At 38.8% G+C, this 23,100-nt stretch overlaps 1 protein-coding gene across 1 annotated transcript in view; it reads left to right on the forward strand.

The window, feature by feature from the left end:
* Positions 1–23,100, forward strand: part of USH2A (usherin) — a gene marked incomplete at its 3' end in the record, with an annotated part of 720,880 nt that overhangs the window by 291,695 nt on the left and 406,085 nt on the right. The window contains exons 23-29 of the mRNA XM_024739202.1: positions 2,548–2,649; positions 4,251–4,430; positions 5,437–5,567; positions 7,705–7,978; positions 13,070–13,273; positions 13,400–13,480; positions 16,099–16,293. Coding sequence (XP_024594970.1) covers positions 2,548–2,649; positions 4,251–4,430; positions 5,437–5,567; positions 7,705–7,978; positions 13,070–13,273; positions 13,400–13,480; positions 16,099–16,293 — 1,167 coding nt within the window. The remainder of the gene's footprint in view (positions 1–2,547; positions 2,650–4,250; positions 4,431–5,436; positions 5,568–7,704; positions 7,979–13,069; positions 13,274–13,399; positions 13,481–16,098; positions 16,294–23,100) is intronic.

Consider the following 23,100-nt stretch of genomic DNA (forward strand, 5'->3'; position numbering starts at 1 on the left):
TTAATTTTAAAGGGACAGGTTCTGATAAGTTCAGAGGAAAAGGGAGTGGGGAAAGTTTCAGAGAAAGGGGAAGTTTGGTGAGAGAAGTATTGCGGGGGGGGACTGAGGGTCTAGAGGAGGCATAGGCAGTAGAGAAGGAAAGGAGAAAGATGGTTCCAGATGAGTCTGGCCATGAGGAGCTGAGAAAGAGAGACAAGATGGTATCAGAGGTCGAGCCTGAGACAGAGAAGCCAAGGAAGAAAAGCCTGAGGTGTGGAGAGCCACTTTATCTTTCTTTATCCACGTTTCCCTCAGTTAATCTTAAAATCTCATTTTGCTGAGAGACAATTTTAAGCTCCTAATTACATTTAGAAATCTCAACATGCCAATCAAAATAGGCGTACTATTCAGTTCTGGGAATTTCTGAGCTATTGTAGTCCAATTAACTTTGAGGATTCCAAAAATTCCCCATAATGGCCATTGATATTCTAAATTGCCTTAGGTCAGTTTGGTCCATTTAGTTGGAAATGCACATGAGGAAAGACCACACTTTTTAAACATAAAATTGTCCAGAGTCCCTGTCGGCAGGGGCTCGCTCAAAATATGTAGATAACTGGTATCTCATTACTCAGAAGTTTGTCTCCAGAGTGAAAGAATAATTTTTAAACAGCTCACAGTTCAAATCAGACTGCTCGCAACTCAAACAGCATGCAAATTAATACCAGCCAATTCTAGGGAAACAGTTTGGTCCTGTAGAAACTAGGCCCAAGGTTTTTCAGTCATTTCCAAAGAACAGCCCTAATTCCAAAGGAATGGGCTGAAGCCTGAAAAACCAGCAGAGTTTCAGTGAAGCAGCCTCGATCCTGAAGGAACAGGCTGATGACTTCTCAGCCAGTCTTGGTTGAAACAGTCTGATCTCAAAATTAGACTGAAGTTCCAAATGAGTACTCAGGTACAGAACAAGGCCTTAACCAGAAAAAACCTTTAAGAAGAACTTGCATAAAGGCTGGAGAGCTTCAAACGCAAAGAGGGTGTGAACTCAGATCCAGGAGAAAGATTTACCTTCAAACTCCAGAGTTGGTAAGAGCAGTGAGCACAGTGGGTAAGCAGTGAGCACAGTGGGCTTCTTTGTGGGTACCACACCTGTTTGTTCACCAGAACTGGAGCCTTCAGGGGTTTTCTCTGGTCCCCATAGGGTCCACCAAAATGTTGACCTAAAACAAATGGACTGTCAGATATTTCTCCAGCAAAGATGGGTTTATCGGGGATCAGCAGAGAATCACAATTCAGGATCTACAACCATGGCAAGCCAAGTGCAAGTCCCACATGGCAAGGGAGGGAGAAAACTTTTACAGAGGGTGAACAGGAAGCTGGGAGGACTATAGTAAACAAAGTGTTCATGATTTTTCATTGGCTGAGTCCTTGCCAGGAAAGAAAAGTCTTTCTTCTTCCTGTTGGGTTTGCCTTCATTACAAGGTGTGAGAACTCTACCTTCTGGTCTCCCGACTCTGTTTAATTGAGGTTTCTGCTTATTAATTTGTTACAGAAGCATGGAGACCAGCGAATAGGCTTCTGCAATAATTCTAAAATAATCCAGATAAGAAATGATTGTTTCTTGAACCAGGGAAGGAATTGTGGATATAATGAGAAATCTGGATGTATTGTAAATGTTAAGGAATTTGATTGAGGTAGAGCAGGGGTTGGCAAACTACCACCTGTGGGCCAAATCCAGCCCATGCCTGTGTTCATAAAGCTTTATTGGCGACAACTGCACCCATTGGTTAGGTATTGTCTATGGCTGCTTGAGGCTGTGTGGTCTACAAAGAGGAAAATACATACTACCTTGCTCTTTACAGAAGACTTTTGCTAACCCCTGATGTAGAGCATGACTGCAATGTTTGAGGCCTTTAGACTGTAACTACCATAACTAAGGTGGGCAAGTTAGTGAGAGAAGCAGATTCAAAGAGAGATTTTCAGATTTCATTTTGAACATGTTAAGTCTTAGGTACCTATGAGGCATCCAAGTGGAAATATCAAGCAGATTCCTGGATCTGAGTTCAGGGAAGAGTTCCAGACTAGAGATAAAAAAATTGGGAATTGTCAGCTAAAGATGGTATTTAAAGCCAAGGTCCCAGATATAAGTAGGGCTAATTAGAGTTGTTTGGGCTCTGAAAAAAAAAATCCCCCTTCTCCCAAAAAATGATGGAGTAAGATAGACATTTTAACACATTTGCATTGTTATGCAACACAGTCAAGGACCCAGGCCCCTTCTGATCTTTGGTCCTGGGAGTTAGCACAGGTACCCAGCTCTCTCTTCATCCTTCTAGAGGGGATTAGGGTATCTGTGTAGGTGGAGAAAGAGATCTGAGAACGGAGGAAGTCTGGGTCATTCCAGCATCAAGATGTTGGGGTGATGAGGAAGAACCAGTGAAGAAAAGTAACCAATATGTAGAGAACCAAGAAAGAGTGGTGTCTAGAAGCCCAGGGAAGGGTTTAGTCATTTGTTAAATTAGTAGAAATAGATTATCCTGCTGAAGTTGGAATTCTCATCTCCTTTTTCATCCATAGGCTCCTCGGCCACCCTGAATGGTAGTACTGTTATTGGAGAGAACACAGGAGTGTTTGTGGGAGGGCTGCCGCAGGGTTATACCATCCTCAGGAAGGATTCTGGTGAGTTTGGGAAAGGGATAGAATTTATATGTTGTCACCACATTTTAGAATCAAGTTGCATTATTTTAAAGTATGGGTAATAGTATTATTTTCTATCTCATGCTGTATTTCCTACATCAGTATGTCAAAAGTTTCCTTTAGGTATCTTCTTTTCTAAAGGAACCATGTACTACTTGCATTTCAATTTTTAGTACCCAGTTCTTGATATGTAAAAGGAGTTCATTAAACTTTTGCTGAAATGAATTATACTAATTTCAGTCAAAGCTATGTTATTTAGGGATCAAAAACTTTCAGTGAATTTTTTGAGAAGGATATATTTAAATCCTCAAGACTGGTTATAGTTACCTCCTTAGAAATACCTGTAGAGAAGAGACGGCTTTCATTTGGCTACTGTAGACTGGTGGAGACGTCTCTTGAAAACATTCACACACGCACACACATGCACACACACACACACGCACGGATTGAAAGAAAGAGAAGAGAGTCTTTGTCCTAGTTCTTTGCCCACCAAGCACAATTCTTGTCTCTGGTATATCCAGGCATCAGGAGGAGAGCATACCCCAATGCCAAGTATCCCTCCTGTAGATGACATCTGTCCATTATAAATAAATAATTGGACATTGTGCATATAAACTGACCTTGTAAAATTTTGATTGCTGGTGAATACCTTCCCTAACATCAGGTCATGAACTCAAAAGCTGAGAGCTAAGCTTTCCACTGACCTGTAAGGACACTGCCATATGAAATGCAACCTCAGCTACAGGTGCCTTCTCGCCCTCTCTGCGTTTTTTGGTGTTTTTTTTTGCTCTCTAATTCTCTCATTTGCTCACTTTCTTTCTTTCCCAACCTCTTATGACCACCCTACTTACTGTATTCATAAGCCCCACACTTACCTGGTCTGGGGAGTTCAAAAATTAAGCTTAACATTACATTAATTCCTAAAAATGAAATGAAATTATTGCTTTACTCGTGTAACAGACTAGGTCAAAATGGCGAGGGAACTAAACTATAAACTGTAGATTTAATAGATAGACTTCCTTTAAATCTTACTTTTAAAATGTGTTATTGCACATTTATTTTTAAGACCAGTGGCAGATGAGATCCCCTTGTTAGTTCAAGAGGCAATAGTCTTGCTATTACTATAAAACCAAGGTTTTTGTGCAAACAACTGTTTCTGAAGATGAGTCTGAACCAGAGCGAAACATTACAATTGTTACCACCTACCCTAGCTGATGGTGTGGTGTTTACATGAGTTATTAAGAAGTTTGGGGACTTCCCTGGCAGTCCAGTGGTTAAGACTTCGCCTTCCAATGCAGGGGGTGCGGGTTCAATCCCTGGTCGGGGAGCTAAGATCCCACATGCCTCGTAGCCAAAAAAACCAAAACATAAAACAGAAGCAATATTGTAACACACTCAATAAAGACTTTAAAATTGGTCCACATCAAAAAAAAAAACTTAAAAGAAGAAATTTTTAAAAAATTTGTAGTAAGTAGGTAGTGAGAGCTATTGACTATTTCTTTGATTTTAATGGCACATCAAATTCATTGCTTGAAAAGAATTTCTCAGAATACATATTTCTTGATATCTCTCAACCCCTGCAGACATAATCCGAAAGGGTTTTGTGGGCTGTCTCAAGGATGTATATTTTATGAAGAATTATAATCCCTCTGCTGCTTGGGGGCGTCTGGCTTGGCAGAGTTCTGAAGAGCAAATCAACGTGTATAACAACTGGGAGGGATGTCCCACTTCATTACAAGAGGGAGCTCAGTTCCTAGGGACAGGTAAGGTTCTAAAATAGACACTGGTCATTGCTTAGCTTGTATGTTCTATCTTTGGTGTAATTTAATCTCTCCTGATACAATTATTTTGACCTCATATGAACCTGCTATCTCAGAAATACCTAGTTATGCCATGATGCCCATACATATATTCTCAACGTCTGAATATATAATATAAGTAGTAAGACTCATAAATACATATTCATGTGTAAGATCTCTGGCAGTTTGGGGTTTACCTATGGTAGTGCCACTAATGTCCATTTGTAAGTCCACTTTTTTATTTAGAATATAGTTTTACTCAGATGTGTCAAAGGAGTTTTGTCAGGCTAATCCACACAATATCTGTTTTATCCCATGATATAGACTGACAGCGTTCCTAAGAGTAAAATTTCAGCTGCGTGATGGGGTAAGTAGGGCCTTAAGGGAGAGCTAGAGAATATGACCACCATCACTGCCATTGCTCCAAAGGCTGTGGCAAAGGTGAGACATAGTGTGCCCGGCATACGTGGCACCTACAGTCCCTCTCTAGCAGCCACCCAGGGTAAGGAGTGGAAGGGAATATGGTGACTTGGCCACCATGGCTTGTTTTTGGAATAAAGGCCCACTATTGCCTGCTACATTTATAACTCAGTTGTTTAGATATTAGGTTCGTTAAACTACCTTCAGAACAGAAAGCTAAATAATATTATACCCTGTGCACTTTTTCGTTGCTTTTCCTCATCACTGTCATTATCCAGAGTTGCAACTACTTATTGTTAATACTTAGATAAACTAGTAATAGTCTTAATTGTATCCATGACTTAGTAACTTGCTTCCTCTTAAAAGGTATGTCAAGTTCATTCTGCTACTTCCGTATATTACAAGGTGAATTTCTTAACATTGATCTGCATCTTCTTTTGTGAGAGATTTATTCAAGGACAGAATATGTCCTAAGGTTGTCTCATGACACCCTTATGATGCTAACAGTATTGCTTTGCACATGCTAATCTGTACGTTTTTTTCTCTAAAGGGTTCCTGGAACTTTATCCATATTTGTTTCATGGTGGAATGGACTTTGAAATTTCCTTTAAGTTCAGAACTGACCAATTGAATGGATTGCTTCTTTTCATTTACAACAAAGATGGACCTGATTTTCTTGCTGTATGTTAACTAATTTACTTAAAAATGTTAGATCCAACTTTAAAATCAATAAACCATGTGTTTACATTATACTTAATTAGGGTTTCTTTCCAAATTCACTTTTGCTTTTATTTTTACCCCCATGTCACTTTCACTTTTGGAATCCTGTGAAACATTTTGTATTTTAGGACCATGATGATTTTTTAAATGACCATTATACTTTGAAAATTATAATTTTAACAAAACAGGCTAATTATTAGGAATTGAGGAAATGCAATTTACCTTCCCAATATATGAAAAATGTTCCTTCATTATCTTTTATATAATAGTGTTGAAAGAATATATATTATATATTTAATATTTCACACACACATATAAAATAAAATATAATAGTACAATGAACACTCATGAACCTACCACCCAACCCAAGAACTAAAATATTATCAAATTTTTGCATCTACCTCCAGGCCATCTCTTAGCCCATTTCCCTGTCTCCCTCTAGAGGTAATATGTAATCATAATTTTGTGTTTATTATCTCCTTGCATTTTTGTAGTTTGAACATCATGAGTGAATGCCTAAAAATCTTAGTTTTAGAAATTTGTAAAAGTTTCTATCTTTAGGCAATTGCTTTAGCCCTTGACATTGTTTCTGAGTTATTCATGTTCTCCGTGTATTTTTCATGGCTGGGTAATAATATATCTCTTCTCTTTTCAACGAAGTAGTGGTCGTTCCCATGTTTTTGCCATGGTGAATAAGGCTACTCTGAACATTTTTATAGGATGAACTTCTTATGACCAGCAGGGTGAACTTTTAGTGTAAGGTATTAGTAGAAAGAATATGGGCTTTTGGCATCAGACAGACAAGAGAAAAATGATTATTTTTCCATATCACTCAAATTCCTCCAAAATTTTGCTTCTGCCATACCCGGCAGAACCCTTCCTTTCTCTTTCCCCCACATGTATCCTTTTATCTAATTTTGTATCTTTTTCTAAACCTAATGTGCTCGTACATGTCCCCATGCCATTGAACGTGTTAATCTTCCTGCTGGAGATTCTCCATGAATCTTACATACTTCCAAAAACCTTACTTCAAACCTTTGCCAATTGCCAGGGAACAAAATGTGTTTCTTCTCTCCGATCTCTTTGTACCCCATCCCCATCTTGTTTATAATATTACCGCACATGTTTGCCTCTGCTATTAAGGCAGTGCAATTCTTGGGGGCAATTTCTCTTGTAGTAGCAGGTTTACAGAACATAGTAGGGGAATCAGTATTTATTGAATGAAAGGATAAAAAAATGAATGACTGTTTACCCGATGTACTTCACAAAGATGATTTTTACATAGAAAAGTAATAATTTTTATATATTATTTAATTTGTTTCATTGACATGATCTCAAATTTTTAAGTACCTTATGGTCACTAATTTGACTTCTAACAAAATAAAAGCATAGTAGGTAAAATAATTATTGAGTAAAATTTTGAAGAAAAACATGGAGGCATTTCCTTTGCCATGAAAATGTGAGTAAAATATGTTCGTATTAGAAAATGGCACTTTAACCTGAAAGAACAGACATAGAAGCAATTAGGTTAGTTAGAGATTTAGAATAGTAACACTGAAATATTGAATCAAAATACATTTTACAAATTTGAAATTGAGTTCACCAGCCAGTTAAAATAAGCTTAATCAGGCTTGACATTTCATTTTCTTATTGTCTTGTCATATTTTTCCCTGAAATTAAGTTGATATATGAAGTAGTATTTTCTCATTTTCTAAAGATTCAAATAAAAATAGAGTCATAGTTTAAACTGTTCTCTTCAGTCATTCAGTCACTTATGCTAGGGTTTAATCTTTTACCTATGCTGCATCAAAAAGAAAAAAAAATGGTTTTGCCTATGTAGTATTGCATTACATCGTATCATCGTTACTGGGTATAAATTTGTTTGACTCATTACAACATCCGTCATGTCAATTATAAGCTTGCAGAGTACTTCATTATGTGTTACTCCAGTTCTGCTTAGAATAAAGTGGGACATTTTTATAGAGTTCTTTCAGGGAAATTTCTTGCTTCTCTTCAAGAAGTTGACCTTCTGTTCTCTTCCAAACTGCCATTCTGCAGTCCTTTTATATACCTATTTTCTTTTTAATATGAAATACAGATGGAACTGAAGAGCGGAATATTGAGCTTCCGGTTAAATACTAGTCTTACCTTTACACAAGTGGATCTCTGGCTGGGGCTGTCCTATTGTGATGGAAGGTGGAATAAAGTGATCATTAAAAAAAAAGGTTCCGTCCTATCAACAAGTATGAATGAACTGATAGAGCGCGTGTCAGAATCCAGAGCTCAGCCACTGATGGTGAATTCCCCCGTCTATGTGGGAGGAACCCCACAGGAGCTGCACGACTCTTATAAACACCTGAAGCTGGAACAAGGTAAACTCCATCGGGAGGAATTCCCAAGTTAGTACAGCCCGGGTCCTACCGGGTCTTGGTGGTTCTGTGTTTCAAGACAAAGCAGTCAAATCAGGCTGAAAGCAATACCTACTCACCCCTTTTCTGGAAGAATTTTAAGCTCTAAAAATAAAAAATAAAAAAAACACTTCTTCAAATAGTTTTGTATGTTGCCCTTAAGGGTGTGCTCTCATCTGTATTTATAATCAATATATTTATTCTAACATATCTTCATCAAATATAATTGTAATTTATATATATGTATGTATGTGTGTACACATGTGTATATATATAAATTACAATTATATATTATAATTCTTATATATATATAATATATTTACTCATGTTTTTCTTGAACTCACGTGGTTCTGGTTCTTTTAAATACTGATCATTATCTGTATTTACAGATTAAAAAATAAATTAGGTTGGTGTGTACAGCCAAGAAAAATGGCCTTCAATTCCCTGGGCTTTTTCCTGACGTAAATGCTGTTTGTCTCCATGCATTTCCATGGAGCTCTCATGCAGCAAAGCACATGAAAGTGTGGGTTTACTTGAATTTCAAACACACTTGTGAAAAGTCTGTGTGTCATTTATTATCCATAACCATCAAGGAAAGGAAAAGTATGTGAATGTGTGACTTACAACCAAAGCAAGCCTTTAACTCATGTAAGGAGTTTGAACGTAATCAGAGAAATTATTGATTAAAAAAGGCTAACAGTAAGTGAGTTCATACTGTGTGACAGGCATGGTTCTGAGAGCCTAATGTGGGAATAAGTGGGTCAGTTCTTCATAACAAGCCCATGAGGCAGGTATTATTATCTGTATCCTCACTTTACAGATGGGGAAACTTGGGGGCAGGGAGGAAGGTAACTTGCCCAAGGTCAATGACCACTAAGCAGGTGGCGAGCCTACCCATCTCGGGCAGCCTGGTGTCAAAGCCCACTCTTCTTATTATAGTCAAGTGCTCTCTTTCATGGGCATTGGCCAATGTTCCTTTCTATCAAGTGGGGAAAGTACAGAAACTTCCAGCTTGCCACCAAGCATGTTCCTGTGCAGAAAATGTTCTCTCTGTATTTCAAAATCTATGCACCCTGAATGGTTAAAATTTCCACGAAGCAGTCTTTGCCTATTTGGTAAGTACATAAAGATTTAAATGCCTTTGAATAGAAAATATATGGCAAGCTCTAAGGAGACGTTTAGAAGGGTACTAGTAGGAGTTAATGAATATCTGGGGTGGAAGACAGTAATGACATTTTCAAGGCACTTAAGATGTAACAGCGGCTAAAAATATTACATTCATATAAGGGCTTCTTCTGGTTTTCAGGCTTCTGAGGTTAGAAAGAGCTTGAAAACTCTTTATAGGAGCAAAATTACTTGATTCTGTTTACATCTAGGAAAAATCCCCTGTATATTGGGCATTTTACTCTCAAAGTACACCAAAACCCCTTGTTATGGTGGTCCTAGAGACAGGGCTAAAATTGGAATTATAAGATGATAATGATGGAAGTTTAAAACATCAACATAGATCCAAGGCGAACAACAAAATCTACACTATGACTAAGACTGTGATACTGAAAGATATTTTATTTATGGATAATACTAAATTTTTATCATTGCAATATCATCCATATCAGTGGTTCTCAAACCACTTATAAAATATTGAAGTATAGTAGCTGGAATATAGTAAGAACGCAATAAAATTAGCTATTATTATTATTACTATTCAGGATCCATTGGAATTGCATGGAAAGGTTATTTAAAATGCAGATTTTATGCCTTTATCCTCTAAGATTCTGACTCAGATGTTTTGAATAGTAAGAGTTATGTAAATAACTGCATGTTTTTGTTTTTGTTTTTGCCGTACTCGGGCCTCTCACTGTTGTGGCCTCTCCCGTTGCAGCGGAGCACAGGCTCTGGACGTGCAGGCTCAGCGGCTATGGCTGAGCCTAGCCGCTCCGCGGCATGTGGGATCTTCCCGGACCGGGGCATGAACCCCTGTCCCCTGCATCGGAGGCGGACTCTCAACCACTGTGCCACCAGGGAAGCCCTAACTGCATGTTTTATACAGTGAACAGGAGAATATTCACAATATAGAGGTGCTTCATGCACGTAGTAAATTGCAATTAAAACCAATCATGTTCACTTACCTGTAGCTTTTTCAGTCCACTATCAGTAGTCATAAAAACCTTTCTACGCTTCTCCATTAGCATCCTTTTTCAAAGGCTCTATTTTGTGGTCCTACTAGGGCTATTTTTTATATCCATTAATGTTGCAATCTTCCTTTAAATCCAATGCAAATGAATTTTCCTCTGTGTTTTGGAGATGCTGGGCAACATAATTTGCTGAGGTACCACCTCAGATCATGGGCATTTATCTAGGACTAACACTTGGGACAGCACTCACCTCTGGGTTGAAAGTGAGCAGGCCATGGCATGTGGTCTCCCAGGTTATGGTCTGTCCAAAGCCCTGAGCAGAGAGGTCAGGAGTGGGGCTGAGAGTCAGCCATCCTGTAAGCCTAAGTGTCCCATCGTTGGACCGCTTCCCCCTGAACAGCTACTGTCTCTCTGATCTGTCAACTCAGGGTTCTTGTCCACCTTCCAGCTACTTAGAGACCTGGGGGTAGGATAGGTGTGGGAAGTCGCTTATGATTTTCCCAAAGGCAGGGAAGCAAGAAAAGGAGGCATCCCTAGTCTTCCCACAGACAGGCCCTCTCCCCTGTTTTTATCCTCGCAGCCCATTCATATACTCGTTGGGGAGTATTTCCGGTGGGAGGGTTTCTGACGGTGCAGAGTTGGAAGAATGGTGCAAATTTTGACCAAACCCTCTGACTGCCCTGAGGGTAATACTGTGAGGACCCCACACTAGAGCCCAGGCATCTGTACCCCCAAAGGCCTGAGGCCAGAGTCCCATTTCCTAAGGAGGATTCCTACTTAGAAACCTCATCCTGTCACTTTCTGGACCTTTTTTTCTTTATCTCCAGCGTGAAGGAAGCCTACCTCTGTGACCTTTCCCAAATTTAAATTTGCATCTTGTGTATTAATGTTTAAGACATTTCTTTAAAAAAAATCTTTTTAACATGTTTACTTGTAATAAAGTACGCCTAACGTACGATTTACCATCTTAACCATTTTTAAGTGTACGGGTCAGGCATCTAGTACATTCACGTTTTTGAGCAACCATCGCCACCATCGATCTCTAGAACTCTTTTCATCCTACGAACCTGAAATTCTGTACCTCTTGAGCCGTAATGGGACATTTCTTATAAGGGCACACTGACGTTTGCCAAAGCTATCTTTCCACTGTTCACATTTTATTGATAGGGAAACTCGAGGACAGAGAAGTTAGGTGACTCAGCTCTGGGCCATCAGAAAATTACTACTGGTAAAGAAATTAGCATCTGAATTTTCAAGAAGTTGCTTTTATATTGAGCTTCATTGCTTTCGATTCAATTCACCCAACTTACTGAGTATCTACTGTGTGTTGAAGATAGACTAGCAGTATTGGTCAGTCGGGCCTAAAGGAACGTGAATAATAGCAAAGGCATTTGAAAGGAAATAGGCTTCGACTTAAAGTGTTAGAAGACAGAATAACACACCATATAAATGCTGAAGAGAACAATATGGTCATTGTTACCGTTAACTCATTTTACTGTTCGGCATCGCATTATGTTTTATTTCCATTTCCTGCCGACGTGCTTTCATCTTGAAAAGAACTAATCGTGTGTTTGGGGCCTTTCAGACTTGACAGTGTTTTGTTCAAGAAAGAGAGTGTGTGCTCCAGCGATCTCAAACACAGTCTGTTTGTCCCTTCTTTGACAATTGTGGGCAGTTTTCTGAGCAGAGTACTGCCAAACCGCACAGAACTGATCTCTGTTTACACAAAATAGCAAGTTATTCAAAGCCACTGCTGTTCCCCGGCTGACAGGTTGCCCTATGGTTCTCTAAAAAAAAAAAAAGCAGTGCACACTTCAAACCCACCTCCTCCACACTCTCTGTTAAACTTCCCAGAATGGAATATTTGTTCAAGAAAGAGAGTGTGTGCTCCAGCGATCTCAAACACAGTCTGTTTGTCCCTTCTTTGACAATTGTGGGCAGTTTTCTGAGCAGAGTACTGCCAAACCGCACAGAACTGATCTCTGTTTACACAAAATAGCAAGTTATTCAAAGCCACTGCTGTTCCCCGGCTGACAGGTTGCCCTATGGTTCTCTAAAAAAAAAAAAAAGCAGTGCACACTTCAAACCCACCTCCTCCACACTCTCTGTTAAACTTCCCAGAATGGAATATGCCCCATGGTCATTCTAAAGTTGACTGAGTAGAATACACATCCCAGGAAACCTCCCGTGTTGCTGTTGCCAGAGCTGAATTTGGTCCCTGTCATGAGAACGTGAACCTAAAACTGGTGATCGTTTTGCACAGTCGAGATTATGGAACTCAGTGAAAACGGTAGAGCACAGTCGTAGCCCCCTTGTTCCCTGATTTAACTGGGATTCGTTCTCTGTCTATGAAATGATCGTTACGGAATTCATAGCAATATCTCAGGATTTTAGTGTATTTTGAGACTATATTCTTCCTCCTACTATTCATAGGAACCTCAAAATGTTATTTTTTTTCTCCAGTAAGCTTCTTGAATAATCATGTTCATTAAAATACTATTTTTTGGCACTTAGACACTGACTTATACAGGTAACTTAATTTTCCAGGATTGAGGGACGTGTAGATACCCCCTCACGATAATGTGTATTTTATTTCATGGGAATAAACATCAAAATGTGTTCCTAAAGAGATATAATACATACTTCTCAGTTGAATCTAATTCAGTCAAATTACAATTATCAGCTTATATATTTTTTCAAAATAACATAAATATAACTATTTCCTGCAACGGCTTAGCCTGAAAAAAAAGCAGGGGGAGGCATAAAGGATCTCCCAAACGAGGCTTGGAAGTTTAAAAATTGTGTTTAAAGCCCCCCCTTGCACAATTTCATCTAAACGTAGTACTACAGGAGGCAAAAAATGATTGGTAATTAATGATTCAAGCCCGTTATGTGACATTCATCCCTTACTGTTTGCTAGGTTTCGGTGGTTGCATGAAAGATGTGCAGTTTGCACAGGGTGCTGTCGTTAACTTGGCATCTGTGTCCAGCGGTGCTATCAGAGTCAATCTGGATGGGTGCCTGTCAACTGACAGTGCCGTTAACTGCAGGGGAAATGACTCCATCCTGGTTTATCGGGGAGAAGAGCAGAGCGTTTACGAGAGTGGTCTCCAGCCTTTCACAGGTAATGTGGAAATGCTCCACGTTCAATGTCCCACGTCCCCTCCTCGTCCCCTCTTCCCTCCCTGCCAGCCCACCACTAGCCTACGCGAGTCATATGTTAACCTTCTACTTTTTACTTCCATTTAAGAATACCTGTATCGAGTAATAGCCTCCCATGAAGGAGGTTCAGTACCTAGCGACTGGAGTCGGGGCCGTACAACAGGAGCAGGTAAATACCACTTATCTTAATATGTGTATGTGCACATAAATGCACACGTCGGTGCACGTAAAGAAAAGGAAGGGCTCTCACCCGTGAAGCAAGCAGTACGTTTGTAATCTTGTGACAGAGCACGCTCTGGTTTGCAAAGGCACCCGTCGTTGGTAAAAATGCTTAGCAGATCCTTGCTTTTGATTTTTCAAGTATTTAATAAGGATTTTTTCAGGCTTGATTCTTTCCTCTTCAGATGCAGAAGAAAGTAAGTTCAGGTTGCTCTTAAAGATGAAATGGGCCCACATCGACTGTAATTTATCTAAGAATAGGAAATCTTTACCAACTGCTCAGACCCCGAAAAGCTAAAATCAGGATTACCTTTAGGTAGGGGTGATAGACCCTTGCCTCCCCAGTGGAGAGCACATTTGAAACCTGCACACTGGTTGGAAGCGGATGTGTCTTTTATCACATCATGGCAGGTGTTTGCCGTGGTGCTTACTATTAGGGTCTTAGAATGACTCTCCCATGATAGAAATTGCTGAGTGGTCTAATTTTTGTTTGTTTGTTTGTTTTGAGTTGAATGGGGAAACAAAGAGGAAACGGACTACTATATTAGAGCTAATCTCAGATAAGTGATTTATAAGTGCTTTGTCCTTCTGACAGTGACCACAGAATCTTTTCACATATTACCATCACAGGGAGGCATGCGTTAAAAAAAGTTTTGTGAAATTAGTAGCCTTCTACCATTTTGGAGAAAATATTTATTTGTCAGAAAGACAAATACATTTCCATATGATTGACACTTGTGCCTCTTGAAGAAGATTATCCTTAGCAAGTCACGATTTGTCTATAAAGATGTGTTTTTTACCACGATACCCTCTCATACTTATTATCAATAACGGGTTACTAACACAGGCATCCTTTGAGGAATCTTTTTAATCTAAAAGATAATTAAGTACTGAGATGGGCTACTAATAAGAATTTTCAAAGCTGTCTGCCTACAGATTTTCCAGAAGAGGCCAACTTGACACTTTTCCAGGATGATTTAAATCATCATCTATTTATAGGCAAGACAATGAACGGAATGATCCCTTAAAATCCTTTTCAACTTTAGAGCTTGGAAAAAGCTCTGATGTAAAATATTCATTCGTTACTGGCATGTCCTCTGCCCCTATCTCACACTTCTCTACTTTATTAACAAATATACTATAAAGCCTGCTTTCAGTCTAATTCAACAACGTAAATAGGTGTCTAGAAAGTGCATCACTTACATAGCTTAATAGTCTCCATTTTGAGTACCACCGAGAAAGTATGCAAATAGAGCTCTGAATTTATAGCAATGATCTGACCACAAAGTCTTATGCCATAAATTCATATTTACAATCTGACCACAGCACCAAGCAGCTACCTGCTCCCATGGGTTGGAGAATAATTGCACTATTTAATTATTTTTGAGTCAGTTTTGCTCTGTCCCTTATGAGAAGACCATCTGTTAGACAGGACTCTACTTTGCTCTGTACCACATTTCAGAACTAATAAAATCAAAATCACTCCCATTGTCCCATTACTTGCAACTTGATTGTGTAGCCTGTGTGTTTCCAGAAGTGCCTGTGGTGTTTTACCTGCTCAGACAGTGGTTCTCCGCCTCTGTGCTTCCTCATATCCCTTAGGGTCACATTGTTTCCCTTAAAACTGTCCTGTTTTATTGGCCTGAACAGTAAAGGCAGAGAAGGAGGCTATTTGATGGGGGGAAACCAGAGTGATCCTCCATCCACAGGGCTCAGGAGTCCAGGAGCGGTCAGTGCCTGTCTCTCATCCATCATCCTGCCTTGAAGTTCCTTGGGCTTTTTCTCAGTGTTCCCAGTGCAGTCAGCTGTGCTGAAGTCGTTACTGATCAGAACCGTAGAAATATCTAATTAATAATTAAGGGTTATAGATTTTTAAAATTAGGGCATTTGGCTTATAAGTGAGGTTTTGCAGCAAGTTCCTTTAAACTTGCCTCAATATTTGGTGGTGTTATTTTGTGATGCTCCAAGGAAAATGATTTTGTAGAATCTCAAGGGCACCAGCTCCTCTACCCCGCCTAAATGCAATTAGGAATATATCCTATCTGGTAGAACTTTGCTTTTTTAAAATTAGTTGGAAAAACAATTGAATTTGGCAAACAGGATCAGACCTTCAAGTACAATACAGTCACCACATTTGTGATATTTTTTGGCTAATACGTCGACAGTATAAAAGTGTCAAAACACTATGTATAATAACAGTCTAAGTATCTTGCTTCAAAGGAGTACATCATTATATTGTTTGAACTTGTTATCTGCCTACCATCCACCTCCTTCTTTATGAGTGATGTTTAAAACATGTCGGATACATTAAATGTTTTTGGAAAACCTGGACTGGGCTTGAAAGAACATGATGTCAATGGAGTTTTGATGGTTTTGAAATATCGCTTAAACTGAATGGCTCAAGATGTGCAGTCATATTAAATCAGTGCTGAAAAGTTACAACTCTAATAAATTGTATTTATGCTAATGGTCGAGTCTGATTTACTGCGGCCATTAAAAGTGAAGAATACGAGCAATAGTCTTCTCAGAACTGCCGTTTCCCCTATTTTCTCTTTTATCCTTTCACAGCTCCACAAAGTGTGCCAACTCCCTCAAGAGTCCGCAGCATAAACGGCTATAGCATCGAGGTGACCTGGGATGAACCTGTTGTGGTTAGAGGTGTAATTGAGAAGTACATTTTGAGAGCCTACAGTGAAGATGCTACCGGTCCGCCCCGCCTGCCCTCTGCCAGCTCTGAGCTTGTTGATACCAGCACCTTCACAGGTAAAGGCGACTCCTCAAGGGAGTAGGTCTTATTAATTTTCTTTTTGGTTTGACTTTAAGTAAAAGCGTCCTTCAAGGCTTTTTCCCCAACGCATTAAAGATTCCTATATTTTGCCTGATTCAAAACAACAAGGATTGAGCTTCCCTAGTGGTGCAGTGGTTGAGAGTCCACCTGCCGATGCAGGGGACACGGGTTCGTGCCCCGGTCCGGGAAGATCCCACATGCCGCGGAGCGGCTGAGCCTGTGAGCCATGGCCGCTGAGCCTGCGCATCCGGAGCCTGTGCTCCACAACGGGAGAGGCCACAACGGTGAGAGGCCCACGTACCGCAAAAAAAAACAAAAAAAAACAAAAAACCAACAAGGGTCATCTAATGATATGGACACCTCTATCCATCTTGGATGGAAAGGATAATTCTATAATGGTTATGGGCTCTTATGGATAGCTTCATTACAAGGATGATATTCTCGCCATCCCCAAAAGATTAGATCACAGGGCCCTCGTGCCCTTAATCAGGTCCTTGTACCTAGGATCTTTATACATCCTAAAAAGATGTATCTTTTAGCATTCCTACGTGTACACATGGGGCCAGCGACCTATTTCACCATGCAAAAGTTCGCTCGTTGGGACTAGCCCAAGTTCACAGCACTGTTATTTATTGTAAAATTGTTGATTAAACCTAATTATGTCAAGGTAGAGGAGTACTAGAGCACCGGCAGTTTGACGGGCAAACCAGCGAATCAATTTCTCACGGCGTGGCACGGTGCCGTGCTCGAAGTCCCGCACATGTAGTAAGACAGCAGTTTTCAACCTCATGAAATGTTAAGGCCCATTTAAATGGAAAGTCAAATTTAAGCCTTTGACCAAAAAAAAAGTAAAATGCATCAACAGATTTAATAGAAAAAAGTATTTTTCCTCTGTCAGAGGCTTTCATAACTTGACAAATTTGATGGATTATAAAGTAGCCTTAATTGTCTTTCTAACACATCTATCAGTCAACTCTCTCAAACTTTACTTCAGTTTTTTTTAGATTCCTTAGAATCTACAGCCCAAATACACAACCGATTAAAAAAAAAAACAAACTGGTATCTTTCACTTCCTTCCTCCCTCATTTTACCCATCCAATAAAAACCCAATCTGATTAAGCCTTTGCCCAGGCTGTGCATTGCAGCTAAGTGGGCTGGAAAACAATGAGCAATTTATCACTAAAATGTCTCAATCCCCATTTTCAGATGGACACTCAGTAATGACACCAGTCCTACCATATGTCTGTAATTGCCTTCTCCCATTCTCCTCATTAAATATTTTATATTTTTTCAAACTCTCTAAATGCTAACCTGTCTTCCTTATCACACTCAGCTGGTAGTCTTATATACTAGATCATCTTAGATACCAAAAAAACTCCAGAATCTATCATAAAGAATTTCTGTCACTTTCTTACTACCAAATATATGCATTAATTGCATTTTTTTTTGACTGACAGGGTTGTTATTAGGGGTTAAGTGAATTAATGAATGCTAAGACATTTTAATGGGTTTTGGGCATATAAGAGGTATTTGCCATCATTATTATTTTTACTTTTTACCTTCCTCTCTTGTCCTTCCTATTTTCACAGAGCTTCCCTTATCCTATCAAAAATAAAATCTTCAGAAGTCCTCTGGACCCCAACTCCTCTTGCCTTTGTAGACCTGTTACTGGTGGTCTCTCTTCCTCTCACATATTTTTAACCTCTGTCTCCTGCAGTCGTTCACAAAGTGTGGTCCTTGGATCTGTATCAACGGCCTCACCTGGGACCTTTTTATTAATGCAAATTCTCCAGGCCACCCACACCTGCTGAATCAGAAGCTGTGGGGTAGAGCTCAGCAATCCCCATTTTAACAAGCCCTCCTCTTGTGATGCTGGTGCATGCCAAAATTAGAGCCACTGCCCAGCTGGATTCTGCCCAAGGTCATTCAGACTCCATCTGTCAACACCCATTGTTAAACAAACCCAAAGCAGTGACAAAAATCTTCCTTTGATCTAAAGTCGCATCCAGCTATTGTGCCTTCTCTCCTCTTCCCAAACATGCCTCTACCAAGAAGCATCTGTGGCCTTGTTCCCATTTCTTCACGCGGTATGCCTTCCACTCTCTTGCCTTGCTGAGGACACCAACAACTTCCATGTTTAAATATCCAAAGAACACTTTACAGTCCTGGTTCCACAGCTCGATAGCATTCTACACTGTGGATTTTTTACTGTCTCTTGAAATGTTTCTTCGCTTCTCTGACCCTTCTGGTTCTGGGCCCCCTTTTCTCAGTGTCCTTTGCCCACTCCCTCTGAAGCTTAACTCTGCATTTTGGAGAACCGCAGGGTTTAGATCTGGGACCTTTTCTCTCTCTCTTTTGCTAATTTCTTTTTTCCCTACAATCTTGCTCCAGGAAAATCATTGACTCACAAAGCATCCAGTATCCTACAAACACTATTGACTCCTAAAGCCACGTCCTACCCAGACTTCCAAATGTGTGTATCCAGCAGACATTTGGAAAAATTGACATTTCCAATTGATTTCTCGTAATCTCTAAATTTACCGTCTCCAACCTGAAGTCCTCCTCCTGCATTCCCAATATCAATAAATGACACCTCCAGCCACCCAGTTAATTAAGCTTGAGAATTTTTCTCAACTTTTAAATTCTGTTCATACCTCATATATCCATGTTGTTTATTGATTCTATTTTCTAAACTATGTGCCAAATTGATCCGTCTCTCCCCTATCTACTGTCCAAGCCAAACCATTCCAATCTCTTACCTGGACAACTACAGTACTCTTCTATCTCATGAACACCACCACCCCCCCCGCCCATGACTCTAATCCACTGCACAACCAAACATCATGGCTCTCTCTTTAGAATTCTTCAGTTGCTTTCCACTGCCTCTCTCCCAAATTCATTTTGTCTCAGTCTCCTCTTATTTTCTGGATTTCCAACTTTTGCTGTTATAATTAATATGATTTTTTAGAAGTCTGTATGTAAATCTTTGGAAGAATTCCTGACAATGACGGTAGGATAAACCCCTTGAAATGGAACAACTAGGTCAAATTCTCTTAAAGCATTAGTCAGTCTTGGACTTTGAGGTCAAGCACACATTGATGCAAACCTCTGCTGCCTACCCTCCCTGTGACTTTGGGGAAATTATGTATTCTCCTGGATCTTTTTTTAGTGTCTTAACCTATGAAATGGAGAATAATATTAACCTCAGAAGAATATTAAAGGTATTAAGTGAGATGATATTCCAAGTCTAACAATTTTCATCTGTGCAAACTTGGACAAATTAATGAACATCTCTGTGCTTCTGATTCCATATGGGTAATTTGAGAATGAAATAACTACCCACCTCATAGCATATCTGTGAGGATTAAATGAATCCATGTATATGTAAAGCACACAGGACAGCACGTGACACACGGATCGGATCGCACTGTATAAATGTTAAATATCAGATGTTTTTAAAGCATGTAGCACAGTGCTTAACATATGGTGATTTCTTAACAAAGGTTAGTTATTTTTATGTTGCCAAATAATTGCCAAAAAGACTGTACAAATTATACTCCCACCAGCAAGCAGAATGCAAGATTTTATTTTTCATTTCATCCTAGTTGACAAGTTTTACAGGTAAAAGAAACTTTGTAAATTTTCCAAATATATCAGAATATTACTTTAATTTGATCTTACTTCAAATTTAGATTACTAGAGGCATTAAGTATTTTCATTGTTTACTGGTAATTTGTACTTCTTTTATGACATACGTAGCACATTTCACCCTCAATTTTTCTATTGGAGGAGTCACATTTTTCTCATTGATTTAAATATCTCTTTACATATGAAGAATATTATACTTATGTTTGTTTTATGTGTGGCAATGCCCCCGTTTTTCATTTATTTTGATTTACATTTTTATGTGCAGATTTTAAAGAACATTTTCTATAGTTAATATAACACCTTTAAATGTTTTTGTTGGTTTTCTATGGGTAATATGAAAAAAAAAGCCTATCCTTGCCATTCAGGGTAGACTAATATTTGTTTATATTAGATATACCATATTGATTATATATATATATTATTATATAAACCATATAAATTATATATATATATACATACATACATACGATGCATATCCTCTGAATTAGTAATTCTAAATTTGAGGTAAGATCAAATCAGAATAATATAATAATTATTATATTATTATAATTATATTATAATTATATAATTATATAATTACTATATTATTAATTATATTGTATTATATATAATAATATAATAATATATATTATATATATTATGATTATATAAACCATATTGATTATATATATATATACATACATACATATGATGCATATCCTCTGAATTAGTAATTCTAAATTTGAGGTAAGATCAAATCAGAAACGGGGCAGGGAGGCTTCTCACATTACACCAGCCTTGCCCAGATTCTGAAGGGTATCTTTCTGGAGGAGAGTACCCCTGAGATTGAAAACCAGTATGGTAAACTATTGGATGTTACTGTAGGATATTTCAAGCATGTGAATGGTGTACAGAGAAGGAAATTAGAGTACCACTGACCACCTGTTACTTATTTTTATATACCCAATGTGTAAAAAACTAAGGAAAAACTCTCAATTATTGCAACTCGGTCAATTTCTTGGATTTGTCAATTATCAGTTTCTTTGGTAACTTGCTTTTTGTTTGTATTTTTCTTTTTCTTTTTACGTTTACATTCATCATTTGTATATTAACCTTTAAAGTCACATTGCTTTCAGTGTATCTCTGTAAATAGAATCTAGTTTGATTTAGTTTTACATTCAACTTAAAATTCTCCGTACTTTAGTAGAGGAGTTTAACTCACATTTATTTTTATGATTTATACAATTGATTGCTCTTATTTCTGTCATCATATTTCATGCTTTCCAGTTTTGTTTGTTATTGTGTTTCAGTACTTTTTGTTGTTGTTGCTATTCCTTTATTTCTGTTCTGGCCTGTGTGGACTATGAATTCTTCAACTTTTTCCCCCAAAGAGTTTTAAAGATGTATCTGTTGCTCACAGTTGTGAAATGAACAGACAAGGAAGTACATAGGAGGTAATCTTAAAGATTGTGGAGAACTCTGGTACTGCCAGGTGGACTTTTATTGTGACGAATCAGTCTATTGAGGGAGGGGAGTGTGAATTGAAAAGCCCCAAAGCCAGGCTGAGTAAGTATCAAAGTCAGAGATTTCACAGTAAAGAAAAAAGAATACTAGAAAGTGAGGGGGGAGGGGGGAGAAAGTAGAGAGCCAGAAACCTGGATTTGGTGGAGATGTTAGGAGTGTGGAGATTGGTTGGTGGCAGCTGCTTTGCCAATTAGTTGAGATAACAGGGTACCAAGAGAGAGGACAATAAAGTAGTTCATGAGTAGTTTTGCTATTGATCTTGAAAGTAATCCCCGTTTAGCATTTCTGAGGTGACATTTGTTGAGATTTTTATGTTTAATTTTTGGTTGTTTGAGTGGTATTTATTTGAATGAACAATACTGATATTGGATGTATAAGACAATTTAGGTTTGTTGGTTCACATAGGGTCCTTAACCAAGTAAGTGATCATAAAATGTGTTGGTTTCTTTTCATTACATTTTTCTTCTTTTATATAATGAGCTCTTCTTTCTTCACAATTGGGTCTTTCTTTGGCTTGGAAAGTTTGCTATTGTGTATATCATCATTACTTCTGGTAAGAAATAACAGTTTCCAATATTGTATATTTCTTCCCAGTTTGTCCTCATTTTAGCAGTCCAGGACACAGCTTGCAGAGTCAAATCAGTCTAGTTATGTCACTTATCAACTGTCTGATCTCAGGCAAATTTAAAAACATATCACTATATTGGAGTTTCCTCATACATAAACTGGGGGTAAAAACCTTCTTCATGTTATGGAATTGTTGCAAAGATAAAAAAAACAATGAATTACCTCCATAGAATATTTTGCTGATAAACAGGCACATAGTAAATGTTCAATGAATTAATTGTTATCTTTATACTATTCAGTTTCTGAATTCTGGGTTTTTGCTTCACAGTTTTTTTCCTTTTCTGATTTTGGCAGTATTGATTCTGCTGTTTGAATCTTCTGAGATGAGTACTTAATTCTTCTACTTCAGTCTTTTTTTAAAAATTTATTTATTGTCTTATTTTGGGCTGTGTTGGATCTCCGTTGCTGCACGTGGGCTTTCTCTAGTTGTGGTGAACGGGGGCCCCTCTTCGTTGCGGTGTGCGGGCCTCTCACCGCGATGGCTTCTCTTGTTGTGGAGCACAGGCTATAGGCACGCAGGCTTCAGTAGTTGCAGCGTGTGGGCTCAGTAGTTGTGGCTTGCGGGCTCTAGAGTTCAGGCTCAGTAGTTGCGGTGCAGGGGCTTAGTTGCTCTGTGGCACGTGAGATCTTCCCAGAATAGGGCTCGAACCCACGTCCCCTGCATTGGCAGGCAGATTCTTAACCACTGCGCCACCAGGGAAGCCCCTCCTTGGTATTCTTATAAGGTAGTAGTTCTCAACCATGGGTGCACACTGACCCACCTGGGGAGCTTTAAAAAATATTGATGTCCAGGTCTCACCTGAAGAGTCTGACGTTTTGGTATAGAATAATAGCCTGGGTATTGGTGTTTTAAAAGTGTCAGCAGGTAACTCTGTTGTACAGCCAGCATTGGGAAACACTGTTCAAACACTGATCACTGTTTGACACCAGTGATCAAGTCTCTATTTTAACCAGAAGTTCTTATGACAACTTCCACCTCCCAACTGCAACTTGCAAATACAGGA

The sequence above is a fragment of the Neophocaena asiaeorientalis genome, unplaced genomic scaffold, assembly GCF_003031525.2.
Source record: "Neophocaena asiaeorientalis asiaeorientalis breed wild unplaced genomic scaffold, Neophocaena_asiaeorientalis_V1.1 scaffold477, whole genome shotgun sequence".
NCBI classification, from domain to species: Eukaryota; Metazoa; Chordata; class Mammalia; order Artiodactyla; family Phocoenidae; genus Neophocaena; species Neophocaena asiaeorientalis.